The following is a 12,500-nucleotide window of genomic DNA, read 5'->3' as shown; positions in this document are numbered from 1 at the left end:
TTTATATTTTATTATTTTTAATCCCATAAATTATGGGTTTTATTTAAAATCTCATTAATATAAACAATTACAAATTTCAATTTTTAATTTTTAATTTAAAAATATAGTAACTTACATTATTATATTAATGTCAGGAACCTCAATCCAAAACTAAAAACTAACAAGGTTTCAATCAAAGAATATTGATAGTTAGGGACCGCATCCAAATTGTCCATTTTTTTAATCTAAACTAACTTATAATTGTTTACCCTAGCTTTGCTGGCCTTTATAATATCTTTTCTTTTCAAATGTATGCAAGATCGAAGTAGCAAAAGATATAGCGCTATAAAGTTGGAGCTCGAAAATCTATAGATATATAATATTCTAATTGCTTAAAAGAACGTCCAGACTGATTAGATTAGCATTAACATTAATCAAATATTTTGTTTTGAAGAGCCTTTAGACTGCTTGTAATGGTGGAAATGGATGGTCTCACTGAAGCATCTGCATCCCATGAAAGGCAAATTAGGTCAATTAGCTCCCCAAGTTGCCCATCATGATCATCAGCCAGTTTTGGCCTAAGGTTGTCCTCCACAACTTCCATCGCAATCTACAGTAATAATCACCAGTCAATTAGTATTATTTCCCACATAATTAATTCGATTATTATTTTGCATTTACTTATTGTTCATGCCATGTTGGCTTAAAGATTTTATCTGGGTTAGTCATAGATAATAGATATTTCATCGTTAATGAATTGTAAGTTTCACGTAATGCATCGACGATTAATAACAGTCATTTGATTAATTGTAGCATTCTTATAGCTCAAAACCAAATCTACAATAGTGTCTTTTTATCTTTGAAAATCAAGTGATACTAAAAGGAAATCTTGTGTCAGACATTTTAAACCCTAAACCATAGAAGGCTAGAACACCTACTTTCCTATCATGCCAGTGGTGCTGCACGGTTGTGTTGCACCGAAAAATCCCTCCGTACAACTTTACATCATGTGTGTTTTTTTTTTTACTTGAGACACGGTGAGTAGTTTCTTACCTTAGTGGGACTATAATCTGTCTCAATGTAAGGATAATTTCCAGTCATAAGTTCATTCAGTAAAATTCCAAAACTGTATACATCACAATTTTCATTATATGGCTCGCATTGGATCACTTATGGTGTCATGTACGCATACGTTCCTGCAAATAATTTCAAAACCAAAAGATTAAGACATAAAGTCACTTAATTAACACATGTATGAATACAATAACAATTAATTAACACACAAATCCTCACCCGTTTTGCCGGTGAGTGCCTTCTCTTCATCACTCAAGAACCAAGCATAACCGAAGTCCGCAACTCGTACATGCATAGCATCATCTAAAAATATGTTGCTAGGTTTGAGGTCACTATGAATCACCTTAGGCTTTTGTCCATGCAAATACTGCATGGCTTGAGAACAATGCCCTAGCGACCCTCTCTTTGAATGGATGAAGTGGTATCATTCTCTCTTTTCGCCTATTTCCAGGGCCGTGAAGTGTTCATGAACTCCGTCACCACCCAAGCGTAGTTAGGAGGATCGAGGCATGCACCCATTAGCTGAAGTATGTATTGATGTCTCTGCCTACCTAAGGTCTCCAGCTCTTGAGCGAAAAATGAGATACCGTTGTCGTTGGTTTCAAAGAAATCAGGGTACAAGCATTTCACTGCCACTTCAAGTCCATGCCATGTTCCTTTGTATATGTGAGCCGTACTCCCCTGCCCTATTTTTTCTTCAAACTCAATCTGATCGAATTTTCACCATACATGAGTAGATGCGTTACTAGGGTTTCAGACAATTTGGCAGGTTACATTGATCAAGACCCTAACCAGAATCACACATTCAGATACTAATTTTTACTTGATTAACAATTTTTGTTGACAATCAGAAGAAATAACATGTTAAACCCTACGAAACGTAATGTACAATATAAAATTTGGGTCACAGACCTACCTCTTCTGGATGGATGTACCATCCATTTAGCTGGGCTTGATCAATAACAGCAGCTAGATCAGAAGAATGGTGTTGTTGAGTTGTTGAAAACTGTGGGCTGGCATTTGGAGTGACAACATTGGACGAGGGAGGGCATGGTTGTGGGCCAGTATCTTTGTAGTTGTGAATGAGGTTCAAGAATCCATTATCTTGGGCTACTTGTAGGCAGTACCTCAGATAATCTTGTGTTCTTTCCAACCTCTTCTTGTACATTATGCGTAGCTGTTTCTCTTTTAGGACTTTCTGTTCCAGCTTTGCCACCCAAAAACCCAAAATATAACACTCTTCAATTCAACAAAAAAAAGGCGTTTGATGTTTTCAGTTTCCTAGTTGCGTGGCAAAAATACACGTATTATGATTGCATGTCAGTTAAGATCCGCAAAGAATCGTTATTGTAATAACAACTTGTAAAAAATCGACAAAAATAAAGAATTAAAATCGAATTATTTTCTTCACATTTAAATTGTTACAAAGGCCACCTAAATTTACAGGCCGAAATGTGGATTCCACGTTTGGGTTCCTATTAAAACCCTAATACCAACTTCTTAACACTAAAATGCCCATCTACCATTCATGATTCATCGCACTACGAACTTTGAATTTGTAATGATTAATCCAACATTCCAATCATTTAAAAGTCAGCACTGGAAAAGTTGTAGAGATAGGGTTCTTTCCTTTTCTTTTTTTCGAATGTAGAGATACGCATGTTTGATCCTAATTATAAAAAAAAATCAGTATAACAGTTACATTACCATATATTATTATCAATTCATGTATATCTCAATAGTCAAATCCCAGCCAATATGAGCATGCATCTAGCTAGTGCGATAGTCAAATCCCACCCAGCTAGTTGGACCACATTTATAAATTTGACAAAATTCAAAGCTAGGCTGTGGTCCAAACAATATAGTACCTGCTGCTCCAATTTATAGATCGTTGGATGCTGGCTCATAGGAACAACGTTAACTGACTCCGAACTTGAGCAGCCATTAATCCCTAGGCAACATCCAGTTGATGTGGCAGGGGCGGTGGCGGTGGTGGTGTTAGTAGCTACTATTTGATTTGCACTACTGGAATTGGTTTTTCCCGACTGGAGAGACCCAAATATGGAGCCCATTTTCTTGCGATAGTTCATGCTGTTCTATTCTTCTATATGCTAATTATGATTAATTAGTAAGAAGATGCAAAGAGGGGAAGCTTAATAACGGTTTAATGGTGATTATAAGGTGTCGTAATCTTTGTTGATTAGTTCATGCAATAAACAATTTGGGCGGATTTGTGATGTCAATTGTTTGTTTTTGTTTGGATTATGTGGATGAGGCGATAGAATCTATGATAACTTCAGATTATATATATGAATATATGATGGATGCCAAAATTTTACACTCTAGCCGGAATTTACTATAATTAAAGGATAATGCTAGAAAGATCAATTTTTAAATTAAATTTTCAAATCATGTATGTGTACTAATAGGAAATAAGCACGTTAATTAACATTTAAGTAATGATTGAATCACAACAACCACATCATATGGTTTACAAAATTTAGTTTAAATAAATTGTTTATCTAGGATAACCCATAATAAAAAGGCACAAGGGTTAAAATTTGGACCACCATTAATTAGTGGCTCCTTCTAGTAGTAGCTATGAATATACTTGAAGCACATAAACTTTACTATAAACCTAAAAGTAATATGAAGGCATAAAAATTGATTCGAAATAAAGAGTGTGTTAGCGTCAGTCGTTTTTGGGAGATGTGTTACTATAATTCATACATTGATAATTGTAAGATTAGGGTTTACATCTTGGAGTTTAGAGTTTAGATCTGATTGACGCGAGTGAAATCTATATATCAATAGATGAGCTAGCAGCGTACTGCTCAAATTGAGGGTTTAGGTTTATGTCAGATTGACGCTAGCGAAACCCTTCGACATAATTGGAGTCGATGAAGTGTCCAATGAATAGGTTAGATTGTTAGTGCTATATGTTTAATTGCATGCAAATATATGGGGATAGAGACGAAGATGAAACCCTAACGGTTACTACAAGTAAGTGGCCCTACGAGAACAACTCTCACATTCACAGATCATCACTTTTGTAGGTGAAAGGAGATGACGATGGTGCTAACAACTAAGCTTATGGAATTTTCACCTCGGGATCGACAATCGCTTATTAGCTTTCGTGACTTTGTTATCTTTTACTCTTTCACTACCCAAACAGCCAAAAAATAAAAGTAGTGGAACCTAATCTAGTGACGACTGAGGAGGAGGAGACTGTGGACCATTCAACGATCGTAATCTTATTGAGAGCAGCTGGCCCTCCTACAGGGCGCAGGGCTCAGCCTGTCAGTCTGGCGGTCCTCGCCCTTTTCCCCACCTCCACTTGGTTTTGTTCAATACATTTCACAGTTGATAAACAAATCATGCATTTCGGTTAGAAATTAAAATACACAGGTAGGGATAGAACACTAGTAGTAATAATGTATTTATGATATACGAAATCTTATATATTTCACTGCATTTGTTTATCTTTTCCTTTTGATATCATAAAACATGGTAGCTGTTAAGAAAGGATTCATGTGTAAATGTGTATAATGTTTTGTATGCAGATAATCTTAAGAATTTAGTTCTCTCATACATTCTGGTGGGTGGCTTTTGTTTCTTTGTTACATATTATATTGTTGTTTCCCTAACAGAAAGAATATTATAATTTGCAGTATTTGGTAATCTATATTATATATATATATGTATGTATGCATGTATGTATGTATGTATGTATGTATATTGAATTTCGTCAAGAGTTTGTTGAATTCGTTATTGATTGCAGGCCGAAAAGTCCTTTGGTTGCAGGTAGCGACTAGTTTATATCACTGAAATGTCGAGGCCCCATAGCTAAGAGTTACTTGATGAACTTTCTTAGGGCTGGAGGATTGTAAATGGAAGGTGGCCAGAATTAGATTCCTTTTTCTTTTTCCCACCATTGACGAATTAACTTGAGGATGTTAAATAGCTAATTATATTTATAGGGTAGAGTTTTGCAGGCTTGATTTGACTTATGAACTTCAACTTCAACTTAAGATATGCCACAAAAATATCCAGAAAACAGCAAAAAAGTTCAGGATGCTCAGTTTCTGAATTTAACAATGCTACCGATAGTGATTTTTCTTGGTGAACAATAAAGGAGCATATTAAAATCTAAAGAAAAGGATCACATAATTACTTGCATTAATATTCTATTTGAACATCATCATTTGACTTAATAACACTACTCAATCTGTACTTTGAAAAAATCGTGAGTTCAAACCTAAGAGACGATAGTTGACGATTATTAAACATTGTTCATATTGCACACCATAAATTTTGGTCTAGCGATGCCCACATGTTTACTTCGTTAAAGAGATCATACTGAGTTCAAATATGTTATTGATAAAAGCAAAGGCGATGTCAATAAGCATATACACTAGTATCATTTATTTGTCATGACTTTTGCTTTTGTGGGATGATCAAGTTTGTTCTCGATCATGATTTTAAATACATTAAATTTGGTGTTAAAAAAACCAAAATCGAGCAATTGGTTAGGAGGGGGGGGGGGGGAATATCATGAACATGATCAGGGATTTGTAAACCTAGAAGCTAGAAACTTAGGATGGTCAAAAAGTGGTAAACGACTATAAGCAGTTAGGTGGTTTGTTTATCAATTGTATCAATTCTCCTTCTTCATCCAACCACACATTATTCTTCTAATTATTGCTGGCAACTTCCCCCCCCCCCCCCCTTCACCTACTAAATTACCCTAAAATAACCAATATTGAATTCATTCATCAACATTGTTAATCAACTTGCTTAATCTTGTTAATTTACTGACAAATTTCAACCCTTGGAAACCTATAGTTTTGTATCTGATTGAGAAAGCATAATTAGTTGTGTGGTAGGATTCCATGGAGGACAATACCTCCCTTATTTCTGAAAAGGAGGAAAGTCTTCATTCCCTACTAATGTGACATTATTTCCACAATAAGAATAATCACATCGTTCAATCTCTTTACCATTACTTAATTATTATATTCAAAATTAGAAACCGTGTAGACATTCATATGTGTCTGTTGACCCTAAAAACTACCAAGCTTACGTGGCGTGCAGGCCAAGTACTTAATAAGCTAATTACGTCATTCAGTTATGTGCGGGGTATGCTAACTCGTCGGCTGAGCTCGGCCGGTGAGTAAAATGTGTTGATGTTGCGTTGAGCGCGTTGCTGACTTCTCAATCTTGCGACTGCGGCCGAGGAAGAAACACGTCTCGACCTTCAGGGTTCTAGAGCCTGAAGACAAGGTTGCTAGTCTTGCAAAGTTCATGGATCGTTGGCACCGGGTTCAGTCACGGTGATTGTATTCGTAAGAGTATAAGCACGCCGAACTGGCACCAAATTATACGGACACAAGTACTTAAAAGAGATGTATGTCTTGATGGTGAATGTGGTTTGACCGTCAGAATGTCGAACTCTAAAACTTACTTGTGAATATCCAATCATAAAACAACTCGGCGTTCAGTGCACTGAGCCCAGTAATCTGTAACACCTCACTTCTCAGTAGGCCGAGAAGCAGTGTTGTTTATCCAAACTGAAAGTGCTCCTTGATCAACTGATTCTACGGCTCTAGTGCTATTTATCCAAACTGAAGATGTCACCGGTTGCCTTCACAATGCTGTTTATCCAAATTGAAAATGTGTCGGCGGGAAAAAGAAAATAAAAATCTCAAGGTTGTTGAGACGTTTCGAGCAAAGCGAGAGTTTGCGCATGACAGTTTGTATGTTGAATTGGAGGGAACTGAAAGATGCACTCCCTCCTCTATTTATAGCACCGAGAACCCCTATGGCCGAACTAGAAACATATTAGGATTGGAACTCCTCAAACTAATCTGATTAAACTTCAACCAATCCTAATCTTCATTGGACTCTGAACCAAACCTTCAAACAAACCAGGTTCATCTCCTAATCCCAAGTACTTTAGCTTTAAGACTCCTTAATATACCAGGATTTGACTACTCCACCTTTATCCGAAACAATCCTCTTCGTAGCAAGATTCGGCCAACCTTAATAGGGCAGGCCCACAACAAGATTCTAAATAAACACCATTGGGTCGATAATATTTGAGCTCAACTAAAAATAACATTTTGGGCCCAAACAGTGTCAAACAAAATAGTTATGATAACAAGTGATGAACCGTTGATTCCTTTAATTCATATGAATAACTAAACAATCTTTAATTTAAAAGGATATTTTTAGAAAAAATATATTAACTAGATAAAGAAAACTTCAATGAATAGAGTTGAGTTTCTTAATCTTGTTTTTAGTTAGTTAATCGTACGATGAAGCTGATTTTGACTTAGAGAGAGCGAGAGAGAGAGAGAGAGAGAGAGATTCCTTCTCAAGTCACAATTCTTCGCATTAAGAATTTGAGACGGCGCGAAGTTGCATCTGCATGCTCATCACGTACTACTAATCTTATATATTAACAGGCCATTATTAGGTCTACTAATTAACAATGAGCCCTCCAACTCTCTCTAGGGTTTTCTTTAATTCCAATGTTGATTACAAGAATCAAAGCATATTTGAATTTAATCGTGTTCAATCGGTTTCTTAGTCGCTACAGCAAATCATCAGCTCTACAACTTGTCCTCGTGTCCCCTCATTTCCGGAGTACTTGATATAATAATACAAATGTACTACATGCATTGGCACTTCTTCGAGAAATTTTTCAGTGTGTTGAGTACACGACTCGGTATACTAAGTGTTATAACGCAATTAGTTGAATTTTTTTTTCAAGTTTCTAACCAATGACATTATTACACTTAATATACCAGACAGTTTTCCTAACACACTAAAAAAATCTTCACAGTTCTTCGCAATAAAAAAGATTATAATTAGATATAAGTATCAATGGTTGGCAGCTGCACATGCAAGGAATATGCGTATGAATGTAGCACGTAACCACAAGGTCACGTATGTGTGACATTAATTCCTCTCAATCATATTAGAAAAATCAGTACGCAGATACCAACTGCCCACCCCCAATCTCTTATCTGCTCCTCGGTTCGTTTTGGGAAGAAATACCCAAATTATGTACGACAAATAGAAGAGCATGTGTTGGTTAGTTAAAAGCATTTACAAGTATTTGAAATGTAAGTGGTTAGGAATCATGTGCATTAGTATTATCTGCATTTCCTAAGAGTTGCTGTCATACTTAAGATCGTGTGTTCGATTGTCGTCAACTTCTCTATCATTGATAATTCATAATCTTCAATAAAAAGTGAAAACTAGGTGCCACGAAACCAAAGTATGATTTGTAATTTGCAAGCACTTGGAAAGATAAAATTGTAAGAAAGGGAAAAAGCACAGTTGGAAATTTGAAGGGGATGGAGAATCCATGAACCCAAAGACCCAAGTAGGGTTCAGTACGAGTGTCTTTATGTTTTCTTGGGATGATGAGATGGGGATGCCAACGCAACGTTTAACTGACAAGGGTGCCAAATTCCCAAAAATCCAAAATACATTTACAAAAATACAATTCCAGAGAAAGAAAGAAGAAGCAAAAGCAAATGCTTTAGGACTTCACTTTCTCTATTCCCATGGGCGAAGATCTGCCTTTGCCTTTGCCATCACACCCCATCTTTCTTTCATAAATTTCATTTCATTTCATCATATTACGATCAAAGAATGCATGGTCACTCCCTGTTAGATTTAATACCAAATGTGGAGAATATATGCACATGATTTAAATTTTTTTATCTCGAATATCAAATCTAACAGTTGATAACTATGTATCATTGATCACCAGGTTACCAAGAAAACGGAACTTGCCATCTCATATCATTTCTCAGTTTCTTGCTTTGGTTGCTTGCTTGTGATCAGCATCATCGAATCTTTCATTTTTCTCTTGCTCTTTTTCTTTCTTCCCCTTCCCTTTTTCCCGTTCCCATCAAGCACTGCACTCTGTCAGTATCCATCTGAGTGTTTGATCATGATCCAGAATGTAACGCATCCCCATTCCCCTTCTCTCTTTCTTTTCAGAAAATCAAACTCTATGTTCCCTCACTTTTTCCCTTTTTTACATCCCCAGATTGCCACCTTATTAATCATTCAAGTTTCAAGCTTTCTTTTTCCCAACACAAAAACAAATTAGCTGCAATATTGTGCACCACTCATCAAAATCTACCATGTCGAATAGAATTTATAACTTACATGGGGGTTAAGTCAGTTAGCAAATACAGTGTGTCGGCCCTTTTTATCTAAGGTTGATCATCTACTCCATAAATTATAAATTAGAGTAGTTTAGAATATCATCTGGTCCTGTTTCATGAAGAGCCACATTTTGTATCCCCTCGTAAAACCAATTCCATTAATTAGTAAAACAAAAAGAGAAAACTAATCAAGAACAAATCTAGTTCTATACTTGTATATGCTGTAATCAAACTTAGAAGAGTGAAAAAAAATGAAAAAAAAACTACATTGTTAACTACATTATTAAGCCATTAGCAATGGCGCGATTTGTACGAACGTGAGTGGTTTCGTACACCGGAAGCTCTTCCAGATATCTTTCTTTTCCGATCACTGCAAGGTGATCAAGCTCGAAAAGATCCGAACTCGAACAACTAGCAGCATCATCGTCATCACCATCATGGCGGTCACGATAATCTCTGTTCACTAATTCACTCTTAACTTGGTTCCGATGGCTATCTCTCAAAACCTCTCTGCCCGCTTCCTTAACTCTTCTGCTTTTCTCCAACGCTTGAAGCTTAAGCTCCTCCTCCGCTTTTCTCCCCGGAGATCGACCAATTTTCCATGCGGTCGGAACAGTGACCGGCATTAGGGTTTGATCCTCCCCTTCGTACAAGCGTTTCTGCCCACATGGCCTGCAATCTTCGTCCACGATCACACTCACCGGATAGAAATGAACCGATCTTTTAACCCCGTTTCGCAGTTTTTCTCGAGTAGATGGAGAGTTCTTACTCAAACATGATCTTGAAAATGAAGAGGCCGAAGAACACGTCGAGTCTTGCCCTGATTTCAGTTTCCTCTCCACACTCGCTTCCTCGTATCCTCCAATTGATGAAGTGCTCTTTGTTTTCTTGGTCTGCCCTGCGGTGAAGATTGAATTGAGGAAATTTGCAACCCGACCGCCCGGCGAAAGCGGCTGTTTCACCTTCCTTAGATTGTTGTAAATCTTCAGCGCCCTCGATTTCGACTTAATTATGCCTTCGTCGAGCTTCGGAGTCGGCTCCGAGGAGCAACTGTAATGATAGTCATCAAACATGTGCACTTCCCTCTGTTTCCTCTCTGTTTTTTCCTCTGTTTTCACCGACCGGGACGAGACGCTGGTGCGAATCGCCTTCGGCCACGGCGGGGCAAAACAAGAGGATCTCGACTTAGACCCCAACATGGACTCAGCGTCCGAGGAGGAGAATCCGCCGGAGCTCGAATCCGAGGAGCTGGAAGTGGAGCTGAAAAACAAAGCATCAAGATCACGGTCGTGATCACGGTCTAATTTTCGGTCCAATTCACCCAAATGCTGTCTTCTTTGTACTCCGACCTTCTGACTGACCTTCTTTTCCATCCATTTCTCGATCAAACAAGCTCGGCGGAGGCTCGCCATCTCGTCTTCTTCGACTGCTCTGCTGCTTTTCACGCCGCTTCTGCTCTGTTTCTTGGGCATTGCATCATTGTAAAACATCGAGTCCTCGCGGTTTCTCGGAGAACCCTCGTCGATCGAACGGTAAATTTTGTCAAGGAGAGAGGATGAGAAAGAAGGGTTTTTCTTTTCGTGCCTGTATCTGTCTTCTCTCAGTGTATTTTCCCACCTCGACATTATTGTTTGTTGAGAAATGGAAATGTATAATTTGAGGTTTTTAGCTACAGAAATCTGTAGCTTTTGTGACTTTTTTGTGTCGGCTGAGAGAGGATCAAAAGCTGTAGCGCAATTGGAGGGTGAGCAAATGTATGAGCGAGAAAATTAGGGAGAGAGAGAGAGAGAGAGAGAGAACGGGCAATGTTTGAGCTGAGCGACCAAATTAGTAATCCGACAACTCAGTCTTGATGTGTAGTTCTGCTCGCCTAATCGTCGATAATGGCGTTAAAAAAGTGTGAGAATTTCTGAGTTTTTGGGAATGAAGAGAAGGACGCATGAAAAAACGAAGCAAGTGATGATTGTCTTGTTGTTTAGAGAGAGAGAGAGTAGAGAGAGAAAGGAGAGAGAGGGCAATGAGAGCGAAATGGCACGCCTTGGAGATGGAGTGAAGAACAGGGAAGAGAGGGAGTAGGGTTTATAAAGCTCGACACGCGCGTGCATGTCCACCTTATCAGAGCCAATGCCAGATTGGCATCCGATGACGTGGCTTGAAAATTGCCTTTTGATGTGCCTAAATTACCCCTTCCTTTGACGAGGAAATGACGGTCTGACCCTTTTGATTGATCAACCTTCCAATTCGAATTTGAAGCCGTTGATCGTGTTTCGAGGAGGGCAATGCCTGTTATGTTACATACAAAGCATTTGTACAGGACAGTTGCTGTAACCCTAGTAATAATTGGCGGGCCCACATCTTGTTGTGAGTAAAGTATAAAATATTGATGATATCGGAAATATCGGAAGTCCAAAAATACGGAAATTTCGATGAAAATATCGGGATATTATTGATATCGATAGTACAAAAACATCGATGATATCGGAAATATATAATGAATTAGTACAATATATAATGAATTAGTACAATATTTTACACTTTATACATTTCGATGGAAATATCGGGATATTATGGATATTTTAGACCATGGTTGTGAGGTAAAGTTTTTTATTTTTTTACTTTTTTTGTTTAGAGTGAGGTAAAGTTTTATATTTTTTTTAAGAGTAATGCTAAAGAAAATAAATTTTTTAAACCAAATGATGTCTCATCAATAAGGAATAAGCACGGTAATCAATACTTAATTAATAAACCATTCATCTACAACCACATTATTTAGTTTTAAAAAATTTGGTTTTCCTGTCAGTACTCTTTTTAAACAAACAATATTGTCTACACTAAAGAGAAATTGGTGGCTTAGCCTCACAATTGGCTAACAATAATGTGGTTCAAATTCGTTTTTTTTTTCAAGAGACGATAGCGTTTTATTCATATATGAGAACGGTTACAATTTTTCATAAGGACATTCCGGATAATATCTAGAGCCTCATCAAACTAATGGCTTGTGAAACTAGAAACTAAAGCCAATTTGGCTAATCTACGGACCGCACCATCGGTGGTTCTAAAAACATGTCACACTTTTGAAGAGGTGAAATTAGAAAGATCGGAGTTATATCCTCTATAATGAGATCAAAATCAAAGTTATAAAGTTTAAGTGGAAGCAATTTAGGGTAAATCACACAATGTACTAATAAAATTAATTAGTATTGAATTTGATATTGACGAAAGTCAAACTTAAAACTCCTACTAATAAGTGAAGAATAA

General features: G+C 37.3%; 1 protein-coding gene and 1 pseudogene across 1 annotated transcript; both read right to left on the bottom strand.

Moving 5' to 3' along the window:
* Positions 1-409: 409 nt before the first annotated feature.
* LOC126632635 (serine/threonine-protein kinase STY46-like) lies at positions 410-3,125 on the bottom strand (annotated as a pseudogene).
* A 6,246-nt stretch (positions 3,126-9,371) lies between these two features.
* LOC126631886 (protein BIG GRAIN 1-like A) lies at positions 9,372-11,282 on the bottom strand. The gene has a single exon (XM_050302081.1). It carries the CDS (start codon positions 10,865-10,867, stop codon positions 9,518-9,520), a length of 1,350 nt encoding a protein of 449 aa, XP_050158038.1. The 5' UTR covers positions 10,868-11,282; the 3' UTR covers positions 9,372-9,517.
* Positions 11,283-12,500: the final 1,218 nt, after the last annotated feature.

Source organism: Malus sylvestris, chromosome 8 (genome assembly GCF_916048215.2).
Source record: "Malus sylvestris chromosome 8, drMalSylv7.2, whole genome shotgun sequence".
NCBI lineage: Eukaryota > Viridiplantae > Streptophyta > Magnoliopsida > Rosales > Rosaceae > Malus > Malus sylvestris.
This window is presented reverse-complemented; position numbering and strand designations above follow the sequence as displayed.

Excerpts from the sequence above, each read along its gene's own strand:
- LOC126631886 (XM_050302081.1), bottom strand. The coding sequence starts at position 10,867 with ATGTCGAGGTGGGAAAATACACTGAGAGAAGACAGATACAGGCACGAA.